General features: G+C 41.6%; 1 protein-coding gene across 2 annotated transcripts in view; it reads right to left on the bottom strand.

Moving 5' to 3' along the window:
• LMO1 (LIM domain only 1) overlaps positions 1-14,179 on the bottom strand; it is a 55,649-nt gene extending 41,470 nt beyond the window's left edge. Inside the window, exon 1 of one of the 2 annotated variants that reach the window (XM_030948864.1) lies at positions 13,544-14,179. In XM_030948864.1, coding sequence (XP_030804724.1) covers positions 13,544-13,568 — 25 coding nt within the window. In that variant the 5' untranslated portion in view covers positions 13,569-14,179. The remainder of the gene's footprint in view (positions 1-13,543) is intronic. The other variant, XM_030948865.1, reaches the window with a different exon arrangement.
• Positions 14,180-16,706: the final 2,527 nt, after the last annotated feature.

Raw genomic sequence — 16,706 nt, 5'->3', positions numbered from 1 at the left:
GATGCTCACAAGAAACCAGGTTAAAAATCTTCAATCCTTGAAAAAAGGAGCAGTGATAATGCTGCACCAAGCTAATTTTATTTGGTCTGGGGTTCATTTTCCCATTCAAAAGAGCACTCTGCTGCCATTTCCACTACAAGCAATCCCATCTCATTACAGTCAAGCCCACAGGGTAGACTGTGCATAGGGGAAGGGAAGGAGAGATTTTGTGATACTTAGGAGCTGCACTTGCTGAAGAACAGCTGCAGCAGTCAGTATCCCAAGCATGCTGCCACAAGAATTATGTTTCTCTCCCATCCTCCCCAAAGTATTTAATTCAGGGCAGAAGGGGTAGAACGTGTTCACCTTTGAGCTCCCTTGCCACAAGCAAGCATATTCATTCAGCTTCCCTATTTAACTAAATGGAGTTCACACATGCTGCAGGATAAAGTTACCTCTTGCCATCTGAAAGCAGTCCAATCAATGCTGTACACAGAGAGTAGCATTTGAATCAGCCTTAAGTTAATTCTTAGTCGTCGAAACTGTGACAGCATGCTGACCCTTTCAAGTCAACTGGGAGCAGGCAATCTTTGCAGAAGATCCTCAGGCCTTTAATCAGATTCTCAGTGGGTTTTAAAGAGATACTACAGCATCAGTTTGTAAACATCTCTCTAGTGAAAATAAAGATTACTTCTGACCTAGCCAATTACTCAGTCCCAGAAGATATATCCTAGAGTTATAATTGAATGAACCATAGGGAAAGAAAATATATTTTAGGTAGGGGGTAGTGAACCCAAATCCCAACTTAGGATGCAGGCAGCACTGTATCCCACAAAAAGATCAGATACAGAATGCAATGATTATAAAAAAGTCCATTAAATCATCTGGTCCTTTTTCCCACCATAGCAAGATTAGTCTCTTGAGCATAGAGCCCTACTAAGAAGATTGCAAATTATCAGCTCTTCCTGAAAAGCAGCTGTGATGGGGAAAGACAAGATCATTATTTTGAGAAGACCCATAATATGAGGTATTTGTTTACCACATCACAGAGAATCTGGAGTGAGATGCCAGCTCCTGGTAGCATGGATTTGCTGCAATACGAGTAAGGAATGAGAAAGAAAATGCTGAAGAAAGAAAACAGAGGACCTGTGCTCAGCACCGAGACTGTCAGAGACATTAAACAGTCTCTTGTTGCGTTACTTTAAAACTGTGCTTGAGCATGAGAAGCCACTGCACTCCGTTGTGGAGAGATATAATTACTGATTTAAAAAAAAAAAGTTATTTATTCTGGAGCTATTACAGACTAATGTGTAACAGACATCATCTGATGGGCCATAAAGGCTCCGAGGGCCATTACAGCCTCACAGGTCAGGACCCATTTGAAGGGTTTAAAGTTTGTGGATCACTGCTCTCAAGCTGAGCAGCACAGGCAACACCTGCACACAGAAAAGCTAGGGGAGACTTCTGGGAGCAGCAGCTGCTTATGCGTTTTCACACTCAGATCAAACCAAATCACATCACTGAAAAGAAGTTCAGAACCTGCAGACATGGCTTTTGCCATTCTCATCAAGGAGTTCACCCGTAAGATTGTAGCTCGTGCCTTTTTACTTATTTATTTATTTATTTATTTTTAAAGGAAGCACTGAGGAAGAAAATGACACTATAACCTCCATGCTTCCCCATCAGGGCCCCCCTTCTATTTCACTTCCACAGAAAACTAAAATTCCCAGCCAAGTGACAGGTTTATAAAATTTTAATAGGGAAGAAAAAGGTAACCTCAGGCAGGATCTTACGTGCAGACTTTCGCCATAAATGAATGTTCATGAAAATACAGGGGTTTTATGGAAACATTGACAGAGCTTCACAGGCTGTGACATAAATGCCTCAACATGGACTGATGAGAAGGACTAGTGAGTCCCAGCTCCTGCAGCCAGAGGCTATTGCACCATCCCTTTCTCTAACCCAAGCAAGTCAGCTTCATGCCCCCACTACCTCTGAGAAAAGCAGATCTAAGAGACCAGAAGCCCAGCAGCTTTTAAATTGCTAGCCTAGAAACATTCTTAGCCATTTCCAACTACTTGTTCTAATGGGGTAAAAAGTCCACTTCTCCTTCGTCCCTGGTGTTTCTCCTCACAGAGTACTTGTCCAGACCAGTCAGCCTTCATTTTGCAAAGGCAGATGAGTTGAAGGACAGATTGCTCCTCATGAGCATCCTTTCTGCCCCTACTTCCACATGGATTTACTGTCCTTTAGCTTGCGGGATCTGCAAGTTACCCATAGCAGACAAGGTGCACCAATGCCTCTCTCCAGCATTATTAACAGGAATCATTATGAGCAATTTCTTGTTCAATTCATTCCAGGATTGCATTTGCCTTTTACCAACTACTTCACACCTCAATCCTTTTGAGGTCAACCACCATCTGTCCAAGCCACTCTTTTCCTCCTCTTCTGCTCTTTCCAGCTGGTGGTAATTCCTACTTGTAGATGTTCCAGTGATCCCCAAAGAGATCAGCTGGGGTTCCTGGGCTCCTTTTCTTGCTGTTGTGAGCTTCATACATGAATGAAACCAAGGGGCAACAGCACATGGCTTCAGTCCCACTCCCACCAGTTACCTGCACCACAGAACCTACCAGTGGTGGTTTTACATAACCAGGAAATCTGTCCTTAGTGCTCACAAAGCAGGTATCCCACCCTCTGTACTAAAAACCCATCTGAATGCCTCCTGTTGGAAAGCAGAATTCATGGCTTTGGTTTCAGGCTCTAAAACACTGCTTCTCAAGACAGTGATGCTTGAGGTTCATGTCCCCTCTTTCCCCCAGGTTCAGAATACAACCATTCTTACTCATTCACAGAAAAAGAAAGATGCCACGAGGAACAGCCACATCCTGTTTAGACTGTAATTTCTTAAAGCAGTAGCAATCTAAAAGCATAGCTAAGGTAGCACAGAACCAGAATGGTTGGGAAAATCTTATATAACAATCCTGTAACAGAGCTAAAGGAGATTGTTACTTTTTGCCAGTCACTGAGTGTGTACAAGCACTTCTTAAAGTCAAAATTCTGCCTTTTGAAAACCTGAAACGCCTTAATTGCAAGAGAAATATGGATAGTCAGGAATGGTACCCGTGCCATAGATAAAACCAGTGGTTCTTTCAAGAGTGACAGAGAAGTGGCCAAGACCCAGCTCCACCCAAAAGCTCCTCCTGCTCTCGTCAGAATTTAATTGGCATTCTTTTTAGGACACACACAAGGCAGATTAAAGAAAAACCCAAACAGTGTGCAGGGTGGAAGGACCATTACATGGTATTAAAATGTTAGAGGTTTGAGCTCTGTGTTGGTTTAGTCATGAGTTACCAACAACCACTGATGGCAGACATAAAGCTTCCCTTAAATTATTAAGCATAAAACAGCAGACTGTAATATTTTGCTAAACCAAAGTACAGACACAGACAAAGATGTCATTTCAATATTTGAAACCAGCAAGTTTAATTTAAAATAAGAGCAAACCAATAAGCTCAGAAAATAGCAATGTGTGAGAGGAAAATTACACTGCTAGAGAAAAAAGTGGAAGGACTTAAGAAATTTATAAAAGTAATCTCCAAGTGGAAATTAGAAATCAACCCCTAGAAACAGAATAACACAAAAGAAATATTACTGTCCACTTTCTAAATCAATATAACACTGCTACACGACAGAATTACCATGGTAACTCAAGTAAAAAGAATAAAGCAATTCTTATTATTTCAAAATAAAATCACAGCCTGAAGCCCAGCTTTTATTACAACTGCTGATAGATCGCTGGCTTGTATTTATCTGAAATATTGCTTTTCAATCAGCTATTTTATGAATGTACAAATTTCACTGAGCAGCCCACTTAGACCAAATGCTCAAAACCTGCCCCCCCCAAAAAACTAGTCAAGGAATCGATTATATATATGCATACTTTTTTTTAAAAGGGAGCATTACTATATACATATTCTTTTTCCACTCTATCCAAGTTAAAGAGAGATAAGGAAATGAACGAGAGTAAGTTAAAACCTTGTTTAGTCCGACCTCTTTAAATTCCAACTTAGATTCCCTGGAAAAACAACAACAACAAAAAGAACAACAGTAATAAGGAAGAACAAAGAGGAATAGCAGCATACCCTAAATACTGCAGCCCTGCACAAGGACAAGGAATGCGCGTACATCAGGGGGTGTGCACAAACACACACATGAGAGGAGGCACATCTGTTCCCTCCTGATCAAAGGCAAAGAGAAAACACTGTCTAAATACAAAGTTGCTCAAGGACGTTTTGACTCGCCCTGCTGGGTACTTCAGACTTTTCAAACATTGTTTGTACAGCTTGGAAAGTGCATCAAGCTCAGGATACTCGTCTGCGTTTCAAGCGCGCTGAAGGCACAGCTCAGCCGAGCTCCCGCACGCCCCCGCTGCTGGTGCCACCTTTTAAACACATTAGTGCAAGGGGAAAACCAGCAGGTCACCTTCTGCTCTCCTCCCCCAGACGTTCAAAAGAGCATCGATCGGCACCTGAAAGCAACAGCCGGGCTTAAAAATAACAGGCTCCTCCTCTGCCCCCGGCCACAGCGAACAGCCCGGACCAGCCCTGTTATGGGGCAGAGATCCGGGGGGCTTCACAGCAAATACATGGACCACCAACACAACTCTGCCTGAGAAGTTAAGGCACCATCTACCAAAAAAAAAAAAAGGTCACTGAGGAAACGCCTGTAGACCATCAGGATGTTTTACAGCACAGCCTTACCCCGTTTTTTTCTGTTGTCCCCAGAAAATGGAAGAGGGGGACAAGACCCATGCTCACAGCTGGAGCAGGAGGAACGTGACCAATGCTCATAATTATGGCAAGAAGACAGCGAAGGCTTTTCTTCAACAATTTGCAATTGCTTGGACCGGACCTCTGAGATTAAAAAAACCCCAAAATTAAAATTGCCAATTGAGAGGGGATCAATAAAACAGCCGCCGAAACAGTTAAGGAGAGCAATTGCTTCAATAGCATTCTGTCCTTCCCTGGCGATCCAGAAGTTATTTCTTCCTTCTTCTGCAGAGGTCTGACCTCCTAACCCAGCATGGGACAGCAGGCAAGGTGGGACCCAGGCCCAGCACAGAGAAAGCAGAGAAGAACAAACCAGGGACAGCTAAAACACAAAAGTCCACCCAGGCCTCATGGGGGTCAGGCACATCCCCCAGATATCCAGGCCGGAGTTCCGGGGGATGATCACTTGGGAAGCACAAATTCCTCAGTACTGCAAAATGCTTTGAGGATTAAAAGCAGCAGTGATATGCCAAGTATCATAGCTGGAAGTAAAGACAAATGCTGCAACAAGAGCAATAAGCCACCTGCCAGCTGTCTTTTATATTAAAATATTTCAGTGTTCTTAGAGCTGCTTAATTTCCCATCTCGCTCCAAGTCCGGAGGAACTTTGTGGGTTGCTAGCTTTGCCATGTAACAGCGACATTGCTCATTATTTTTAAAATAGATTTAGAAGCTGCGATCACACAGCTCAGTCTGAAAGTATGCACTGTTTTTTAGTATAATGTGGTCCTTCACCATCTCCTGCAAATGGGTTTAAAAGCAGTGGTGGAAACAATGTGTGCTTAATCTGAATGTGGACTGCAGAAAGGTTGCACACTCAAATATCCTGTTTTATGTGGTATCTGGTTGTATTTTAAAACACTTTTCAGAGACTTGGAGCCAGCTGAGGTCACAAACAATCACATACAGATTAGAAAAGGGAAAGAAGCTGGGGGGAGCGACGGGGAGGCCACTCTGGCACACTGAAATAGGACACTCTAAATATCACTTAGTATTTCTTTAAAATAAAAACTGGCTGAAATAGTAAGCTTCAGAGACACAATAAATGCAGAGGTGGTTAAAGAGTTTTTATTCAAATAAAGTCTTGCCCCAGGAGATGGAAGTAGAGTCTTGAAATACAGAGATAGGATTTTACATGTGCTAAAAGCATCAGTGTGACACTTTTTGGAAAAAAAAAGGGGGGGGTGGGAATACCTTCGTTGTTATACATGACAAAATAGCAACTAAATGTTTGCTTTGATCCCAGCGCGTAAAGGGTGAAGCTTTTAGGCAAGGAGCGGCAGGTGATCTCAGCTCTTCTGCAAGTCCTAATGCTCCTAAAAGCCACTCTTCCAGTTTCTGTAATTGGGCATCAGTAGTTAATGTAGTATTGACTGCATTACATGCTCCTGTGCATCCTCTCACTAATGCCAATTGCATCACCTTGTACATTTACCATATTGCTTAGCCAATAGCTGTTAAAAGCAATCCAAATCATGAATCATATAGGAAACTTTTAGCAAGACACGACATCCAAAGGAGACAATTTACAGTTGAGTTAATCTGGGTACATTAGCGAGACATGGATTCAGGAAGACAGACCAATTTATGTTACTTTGGTTTTACCCTTTATTGCTTTGTATAGGCAAATGAATGGAAGGGCATGGAGTAAAAACAGATACAAAGGAGTCCTTTTCAAAGCAGATCTCCATTCTGTGCAGACAGGTCAAAGGGTTTGAGACTGATGCTTATTTAGGCTTTCATAACCGTAACAGGGTACTTACAGAAATCATTTTCCACAAAGGACTATAAGGATAAATATATAATGGATCCTGAATAATGTTCAGTACCCACCCTCACTGCAAGTACATTAATGCAGAAACCTGGCTGCTCGACATTATCTACAGCATGGCCTGTCCAGTCACCTGGCACCAGGAGTGCCAGGAAGAGGCTTCACACAAGGTCCCAGACAGGTCTGCTCACGAGCTCAAGGTAGGAGGTGCTCTGGGAAAGATACCAAGGCTCACCAGCTCAAGCCAGCCCTCTGCCCAAACATCTCTACACATCACTTGTGAACACACAGAAAGTCCAATCTTCTCCTCCCTACCCGCCTTGAAGAGGCTGCATCTTTTTGAAAGGCATACCCATTTCTCTGGAACGGAAGGAAAGGATACAAATGATAAAGAGGTGTTGCTTAACCCATTTCAGCTGCAAGGTAGAGCCAACCAGGAAAGAAATTAGGAGTGAGTTCCCTCTGAAAAAGTACATTTTATAGAACAATTTCACACTGGATGCTTGACCAAAAGATGCATAGCAAATCGACATAGCACCTTTCTGCTGTTCTGATCAAACTCTGTAGCATCAGTAAAATAGAGATGGGGAAAAAAAAAAAGGACAGCTAGGAAGTGTGCTGTTCCCTCAGCTTTTATGGGTAGGGAGTCATTTGTAGTGTTTGTAGAGGGGAAAAAAAGTGGTAAAGGAAATCTAGGAGAAATAATGGTTCATCAGCCAAAAACTTTACAAAAGAAAAACTGAACTGCATCCTTAAATATTGCATCCCAAAATACTGGAAGCTCTGGTGCTCTAAGCCTAGTTTAAAAAAAGATCATGATTCCCCTTTGAAAAGCTTCCAGAAGTCCCTTCGAAAGAGTTGCACATGCAGGGAAAATGCCAAAACAAAACATTTTCACTTGCTGATCAATTTAAACAGCTGTGGTAAAGCTGCAGCCACTGGCACCATCATTAACAATTTAAAGCATGGCTGCTTTTGTCTTCCTTCCCAGTTACATTCTCATTATGCCTTTTTATTTATTAGAAACACAGTCCTCCGGAATACATTTCTATATCTCAGATCCATAATAAACCAAGTAGGAACATCCCTGGCTTCTACTCAAATGGATGTTGGCGAGAGGGTTAATTGTTTAATGCTGGTCCAAGTTCTCCGCAGTTCAGTCATGAATATGCAACAATCATCCACTTTTTCTTTAAGAGAAACTAGAACTGCTGATATAAATTGTTTAAAAAGAAGACAAATAATACTTTCACTGCCCAAATCACCCTTTCAGAGTTAGATTAGTATACAAGGAACTCTGAACATTGGTCTAAAAAACTTGAAAATATTCAATGAAACTTAAAAACCCTCTAAATTTGGGCATGAGTATCCATTATCTGCTTTGATATGGAATGTAAGTAGAAAATAGTTTGCAAGAACATTCACTGGAGAGTTGAGCATCTGTTTGCATGGATCATGCTTGGAAACTTGGGCTTGGGAGTCATTCCACTGGAGGACAGAGAAAACACACACACAGAGAACTAAAAAAAAAACAGTAGCTGTGGTGAATTCTTCTCAGATAGGTTTAATTATGTTAATCTAATAGTGAACAACTTTCATTTCAAAACGCCCTTCCCTCCACCCCCAAGTCTTCAGTGAATAGGAGCTACATTCACTGAATAAATCATTCCCTGGCAACAGTTACGCACATTATTGAAGTAGGGGGCAGTGATTTCTATACAGTTTAAAACTATGTCTATGTATTCTAAATGATGACAATTCTGTCCAATTTTTAAAAGATATAGACCCATTGGAGTTTTATAGTTCAGCATTTAGCAGCATCTGCAGTGCCTTCTTTATTCTTGTACTGCAACACTTAATGCTTGGTGCCATTATTCTGATTCTGAATTGATTTCAAGTACAATACCTTATTTGCCATAAACTTTCATATTCTTTACCTAAGTAGCACTCCTCGCAGATGCAATCAGTCATAATGCTAAAAGAACAGTTTGCCTTTAGCAGAAATGTTCATGCTAATGACAGCAAAGCAAAACTTTAGCAGCAAGCATATTTCCAAAGAGAATAAAACCCTCTCTAAACACAACGCCTGAAAACCTTAAGAAAGCTTCCAAATGAAATCAATTAATCCTCCAACCATGATAAATTTCTTAACCATTTAAGAAACGTATTTCAGACTCTGCTGTGACCCTTTATCACCAGACCTAATGGATTACTTTATTAATAATGCACTGCTCTTAAAAGGAATTTTTCTGAAGATTCTACCATAAGAGAGCATTTTTGGAATGGCTATGACAAACAGGCTGACATGTTCACATTGTATTTATTAAAGATAATAAAATTTAACACTAACTCCAAAGAAGACGAATTATGTTCTGCTGCCAGGGTATCAAGTACACTTTCTACTGCATTAAACCAAAATTAGAGCAAACTGATTTCCAAGAACAAGCTGCTTCCTTTACCCTATTACCCAAGCTGAAAAATGTCCTTACACTGTTTCAACGCTTGTTATGTCAACCAGGCAATTATCACATGTCAACAGCATCTGGGGGCGAAGTATGATGATATCCTACTCAGGTCCTTCAGCCATCTAGTCTGAACAAACACTAGGAACTATTTGATCGCCTGCCATACTCCTATACAAAGCAGTTTGCTCCTCTTAGGCCTGCTACCTCCTTTTGCTCCTTCCCATAGGATGAGATGTCTTTAAATGGATACCTAGGTTATCAGTGCTCCAACTACAGTAGCCTCCATTTCTTGAATAGGTTTAGGCCATTACTTTACTACCCCATGTTTCTGCCATGCTTCCTTATTTGCCATTTCAGGGGCAGAGGGCATCTCCAGGAAGAACTACCTCTAGCTCCACACTTGGTCAGCTTTGGAGAAACAGTCCAGATGGGTTTTTAGTCCTTTATGGCCAAACCAAGTGTCATGTTCTGCTGCCAAATATGCTCCAATTTTATTTAGAATACTTCTTTGACAACTTTTTATCTCCTCTTCATGAATATTTTAATCCATTGCTGTAATTCTGAGTCACAAAAGGACACTGTGTCATGAACTAAAGCCAGACCAACCCCTAAAATCACACCAAAACCATACGTGTGAAGATCAAGCCCTCAAAAAACCAACAGGTAACTCAGCTAAAGAGGCAGAAACAAGGTCTTTGGTAACCTTTATAGGTCAGCTTTTGAATAAGCTGATGTCTGGGAAGATGTGTAGGGATTCTTCATACATGGTAAGCTAGACATCGGTTGACCACGGAGAAGGTCCGAGGTAGAGTGGCACAGGAGATAAAAAGGAGAAAGAGAGAGAGCTTTAAGAACATTAGGCAACAGAAAAGTTAAATTCCATTCTTGTGAGGAAAAGCTACTGTGCCATCTCCCTTTCTCTCTCTGCATGACTCCTCAACAGGCACACCTGAGAAAGGTACGCTCAAAGGAAAACAAAAGACACCAGCAGCAAGCAGAACAGCTACGTGGCACAATTTGTGTGTATCATGATTTTTAGCTACAGAACAGGATTGCCTGGACGTGTGTTGCTGGAGATACGTGTCTTTCCATATCCATCTACCTATCCAAAGGTACCTCCGTGTGGCAGCTGGCACAGTCCCTTGTGAAGCCAGCCCACAGCCCCGCTGTCCTGCCCAGGGCGCTGTGGCACAAGTCCTGTCACTGACATTATACAATCCATTTATCTGCTTTTCCAATTCCAAATGCTGTGGTTTTTTTACCTTCTGCGTGGGGCAAGATGGGCTTTCACAACAGGGAACCCAACTGCTGCTACCAATCCAGTTTCCAATTACCTAATATTCATTTCCCTAAATACCTCCCATCAACCTTAGACCCATTCTCCAACCCCAATGCACACAACCACTGAGTATCCATGTTTTTCTTTTAATTTTTAAAGAAACGATGAAATTTTCTTTCTATATAAAACTAAGGTACATGTTTAATGGAGTCCTCTGATATTTTACTCAGCCTACTCTTGTGATCTGTTTAATCAGAGTTCTGCTCAAAAACACAAAGGACCCATGATTTGGGGGGCTCCTGTCTATGCAAACATCAGGATGAACACACAGCTGATCAGTGTTTTTACAAGTGCACACACACTCCACAATTTAGTTGAAGGATGCCATGTCTGGTTAACACAGCACAAGTTAGCTGAAAAGGAAACTTTCACCCCCCACACACATAACAAAGAGCTGTGATTTCTATTAGTGCATTTCATACCATACATGCTGATTACCAGGCTGTGCTTCATTGTTAGCAGAGATTACAGCTGGGATAAGCTGCAGCTTTTTCCTAATTGCTATTATGATGACTGAATTTTTGTTTTGTGTCAAGCATTATTCACACATTATACTCCAAAATTTGATCCCTCTATGATGCATTATTGATTCCATGCAGGCAATCATACTGCCGCCAATGTGAAGAATTAATTTGGGCTATTCTACTTGATTTGCATTGCTCCATCATAGCAGAACATAGTTCTGTAGGGAGGCACAAATTGAAAAGGGAGATTTAACAAAATACAGAAAATGCTGCCGCTCTTTAAAAGAGATGAATCCTAAGGAGGGGAAAAAAAACCCAAAAAACCCAAACCCAGCACAACACGTGTGGTCCAGCAAGAAATAAGGTCAGTCAGCCAAATTCGTCTTAGTCAGAGGAAGGTTACAAGAGTAGCCTTATGCCTCTAATAAAGTAAACTAGCTTGCTTCAACTTATATTGCCAAAGAAAACAACTGAACACCTCTGAGAGTGACACTGCTTCAAAGCCTTTGAAACCCTGTTAGCTTCATTTGTTTTCCCAGCATAAGCAATACTCAAGCACTTAGTGTGTCTTTTATCCAAAGGCCAGTCAACTGCAAAGCTGATCTAGAAGATGTGTAACAGATGCTCCACATCTACTCATTTTTTTTTTCAAGTTCTACTGTGTTAACAAAGGAACTTACAATATCTTAACAGAAATAAAGCCCATGATTTAGGTATTTTTCTCCTCACGAATAAGATAATTCCGCAGTTTTGAGATGCCAACTTAATTAGCACGGAATAGATTCAGAAGGGCATGACAACTTATTGATCTCACATTGGTCAACTCTTAGTCCAAATCTGATTGAATCTGCATACAAGGGGCACTGATAATTATAATTTCTGCTTGGTCTCATATTTTAAAGGCGTCAAGTCTTTGTGAAAAGCCCAGGGTTTTTTTCATAGTCCCAAATGCTTCATGAAACAAAACCTCACACGCCATCTCAGAAACTAGATTAAAATTCTACATGCATGAACATGCCATAGGGAGAATTTTAGAAATCAAACTTACAATGACGTAAGACCTCAAAATGCTAGGTCTAAAATACTCCCTTTTTTGGGATGCAAGCAAAGGAGAGAGGGAAGAGAAACTTTAGAAGACTTCTGGTCTTTCAATAGTCAAGCCTTCCTAATGATTCTGCAGTGCAGTACTAATTCAGTTGTAAAATACTAGAAGACAGATATGGGTTGTGGAATAAAAATAATATAATTTCAACTTAATAGCATTGAGCAGCTTTCAGTACTAGTCACAAAACACAGTTAGCATGACTCCGACACAGGAAAGTAAGTGACTTTAAATTACAAGTTATTTTTCTCATAAATATTTTAAAAAGCAATATATATATTCAAGTAAAATCAATGCTACTGCCAAAATGCCCAACTTCCAATTTCTCCAAGCTCTTTTGCTGCCTGTGAAAAGCTATTTCCTGTCTACAGTCTTACAAATATTCAGTAATTTCTCTTATTTTCCAATGGCAACAGCCTATGACTTTTTTTTTTTTAACACTTTTAAAGAGGTTCCCAAAATAAATTTTAAAAGATCAGGGAAGTCCATTACATGGCCCACTTCATCCATTTATACCGGTGGAATGAAATAAGGAGATAACAGGTGGAAATGCCTGTTAAAAGTTAAGATGCAGTTCCCACTTTCCACGCACAAAGTGCCACCAAGGTGGAGGTCCTTGGCAAGAGGCAGCGCCATGGATGGAAGTCCATGTGGATGGCTGCAGAAGCCTTCTGCTCTGCCTCAGTTTTGATCCTTGCTTGCAGTGCACGAGCTATGAGGGAAGACCTAAGCCACAAAACAGCCTCAGCAAAAAAAAAAAACCAGCTCATTAAAAAGTTGTGATTGAACTTACCACCTTCATCCCAGAAACTACTGATGACTGAGCAGTTAAGTTGCACACCCTGGCAGGCAATGTGCAAGAGATAGCATCAGGTCATTCAGGCTGCTAACTAACACTGATCTTCCTCACATCAATTTGTTCCCCTTAAGCATCCTTGATAAGGACTAGTCAGCTTAAAAAAATAAGCATATGTGAAGTCCTAAAATCAGTCAAGCTCTCCTTCAGCTTCATTCATGAAATTGCATCGAAAATGAACCTCCACTTCTGCTATTAAAAGAAGGGAGTAAATTCTTAGAATAAACCAATGCTTTTTTTTTTTTTTTTGCCACAGAGGCTTATTAGCTTATTGTCATTATGTTTATAGCTATGAAGAAAAGCTGTGAGAAATAGATATTAAAGGCGTACATTAAAGAGACCTAAATGGCATGCAAATGAAAGGGAAAGAAAAATCTCAACATTAGATTTACAATAAAAGCTGTTAAAACAAACAGGCTAAAATGGACATATTAGAGTAACTTGCAGAAAGAAAAATCTACATAGATATTAAAAAAAAAATCAAGCTGTTTCTGCTATGTCCTTCAGCAAACAGAGCCCGGAGTAAACCCTTCTTTGCTGTCCGATCATGTCAGACACGAGATTTAAAAAAAAATACAGAGCAAGCATGCTTTTACCTACACAAGAGAAAAACATCAGAAGCTCAGAGCAGAACACTCTGAAATGCACAGCGCACGTCTGTTTCAAAACTATTTATTTCTACATTAGCGGCACACAGAAGACACCGAGCACAGGCTTACACAATCTCAGCCCACCTACCGTCCTCCTTGTCCAGCACCATCATCTCCGCAATCAAGAAAAGTCCGGGCACAGATGCTTCTTCTCCAGCAGCCTCCGCTCAGGGGAGAGGAGAGCAAGTCTCTGGGAACACAAATGAGCTACGGTACAGCTGAGCGTCCTTTAGCAGCAAGTGAGCTCTAATTACCCAGTTGTCCAGCTTTTAACCTAGATTGCACTCAGTTAGAATTACACTCAGAAATAAAGCACTTTGCGGATACAAAAGCAGTCTCACCTACTTTTGTGCCTCAGAATTGCAAGGAACTAAAACTGCAATTTAGAAAGAAGGGGGATCAGAGCTGTTTCTTTGGTTCTCACCTTCTAAATGGCTCAATTTACACAGTATAATCTATTTTAATGTAATTGCCTTTGATAGCTCATAACCCTGGCTGTTGCAACTACACAGCTTTCAGCCTTATAAAGTGTTTTCCCTTTGGATTTAAGCTGAATCTAAATCCGAAATTACATTCGCAGAGGCTAGAATACCTAAGCCCGACTAGTGCTGCCTCTGCCTCTCAATTGGCGAGCCTTGCACACTTGCGATGAATAAATGCACGCGTTTCCCAGGGCCCCCTCTGGAGTTCCTGCCGGGATTTCCTGGCGGAGCGCGGCTTCCCGGCTCAGCAGCACCACCTGCAGCCCGCCCGGCCCCCGCCCAGGTGCCGCCGGCCGCGGGGCCACCTGCGCCGCCGCCGCCGCTGTGCGCTCCGCGGGGATGCTCCGGCTCCGCTCCAGCCCTGCTCCGGCCCTGATCCAGCCCTGCTGCCTGCGAGCGGGGATTGTGTCTGGCGCCACGCAGCAGCTCGGGCAGGTCAGAGGCTCCCAACTCTCCGCAGATGATGTTACGCCAGCCCCGCTGCTCCCAGCTACATTTCACACATCTCTGGTGACCTAAAACTTGATACTGATTTTCTGCGCAAACATTTTGGGTTTGTTTTCACACGTTGGTATTGGTTTCAGGGTGTACAACTCCGGAGAACGCAGCTCCATTTTCACTAGGTCGATATTAAAATGAATTTACTTAATCAAAAGTGATACAAACACTTAACAGGTTTGCTCCACTTTTCAGAAATGCCAACAATGCTCAAATATAAAGTGACAAGTTGGGGGTCCACGTCTTTTATCCTACATCCTGCAATTCTCATTCCTTTTCCAGACAAGTCATCTGTTGTCTCCACCGGCTCTCGCAAGGATTGCGGGATCAGACACTTCGCTACCAAGATCAACAGCACCGTTTCACTCATCTCAGTCTTTTAATCTGAGAAAACATTTCATTTCTGCCTTAATGATACTTCTTCCTCCCCTTTACAACTGATACAACGGTACTCTAAAGAGCATGATAGCAGGCTCAAGTTATATATCCTTAATACCGATTTTTAATTAGATTCCTTATCCCCAGCTGAAGTGGCTTTTCCTTCCCCCTTCATTCACAATACTTAATCCTAACAGTCCTTGAGAACATTTGATGTTAAATGTATCGGTTTACACTGAGCTGTTTTCATCCAGTGCTTCCAACAACTCCTGTTTCCTAGTGATACTAGTTTGCAAGCGCTGAATATGTATTTTAGCGCAAGAGTGCAACCACCATAAATAATCACTTTCTTTTAGGAAGTGTCACAAGCTAGAAAGGAGGAGGACTTTATCCCAAAGATTAAAGTCTAATAGTTAAAAGGATCCATGCAAAAACTAACAAAGCCACAGCCTTTTTTAGATTTGAGGCACTTTACCACTTCCAATTTACTATTGGCCTCCATCAGAAAATGGTGAGCTCCAAAAATGTTCCATTCTTCTTTCTGTGTACTTTTCAACCCTGCCACCTTCAAAAAGGACAGACTTACCCAAAATATATGGTACATTTCAACTTCCACTATTTGGTAACTACAAGAAAGGCAAGGTTTTGATAAAAATGAAGTTAGCCATTGTCTGTCACAGCTGACTTCTGCAGCAGAACAAACTAGCAGACATAATGCACTCATGAAAAAATATGCAGTACCGGATCAATGTACATTTTATTCCTTTACTGCTCCATCATGTCAAAGAGGCTGGATTACTCCCTGTGCAAACAGATTTTTTTTTAAACACTTTATCTGCTTACTCATTTCACACACCAACAATTAAAAAAAAGTTTTCTAACCCCCAACACATTTGTACAGCGATTTAAGTCAACTACAATTAACACAATCTGTTGGAATTAATCATGCTACCTGATGTCAGTTTACTTTTTTAAGCAGAAATCTGGTCTTTGCGATCAAAACATTTACGTATTTCAGAAATATCTTAACTCTCATTATCTTGAAATATATAAATGCACTGCATGGTGCGTAGGTTGGCTTGCCCACAGCAAATTCTGCTGTGATTTACACAGTGAAACTGACTAAAATGAGAGCCTTGAAGTTTTTCTCTCTCAACCTTTCTCTCCCCCACCCCTCTCGTCCCTCTTCTCTCAGTTCCTAACATTTGTTCGGGGAAGATACCTGCCAGAGTTCCACTGTGAACCATTATTTTCTAATATCAAGTCATGTTGCATCAGTCAAGTTATATTATGTCACTTCAAACATACAAAATGCTGTTACCTCCCCGACATAACTTGACGTGATGCCACAACACATCAAGTCAGAAACATTATTATTGTTGTTATTTTTTCAGCCTGCCCCTTCATCCTCAATGATATCTGTGAAGACCCACATAAGAGTATTACTGAGTCTCTGCTCCTTCTCGGCATCACAGAGTGTGTTTGCCAAGGAAGCTTTTTGCTCACAAACCCGGAGTGGGAACCCAAATCCGCAGTTCTCACACCACTGGGGCAATCCTGGTGTCACACTGGGGCTGGCACACAGCCCTAAGGCCTCAAGCTGAAAGAGTGGGCAGCTGCCCCTGAGGCCAATGGCCATGGCCCAGCTTCCCATTGGCCTTCAGGGATGCAAAAGCCAGGGGCTCATATCTACAAGGCAGGAAGTGTCCTCCTTGAGATGCACCAGGACTTCTGGGAGGGGTAATCCTGAAATCCTGCCTTCTCTATGCAGTAATAACCATGAATACCCCCACCACTGCCAGAGACCTCAAAAGAAGAAAACCCCTCAAAGAAAAACTCTACATGGCAAAGCCTCTTAAATCAAGGGGAGAATTGGACAGTAGCCACAACACT

Source organism: Camarhynchus parvulus, chromosome 5 (assembly GCF_901933205.1).
Source record: "Camarhynchus parvulus chromosome 5, STF_HiC, whole genome shotgun sequence".
NCBI lineage: Eukaryota > Metazoa > Chordata > Aves > Passeriformes > Thraupidae > Camarhynchus > Camarhynchus parvulus.
Note: the sequence above shows the minus strand (reverse complement) of the source record. Positions and strands in the feature narration are given on the sequence as shown.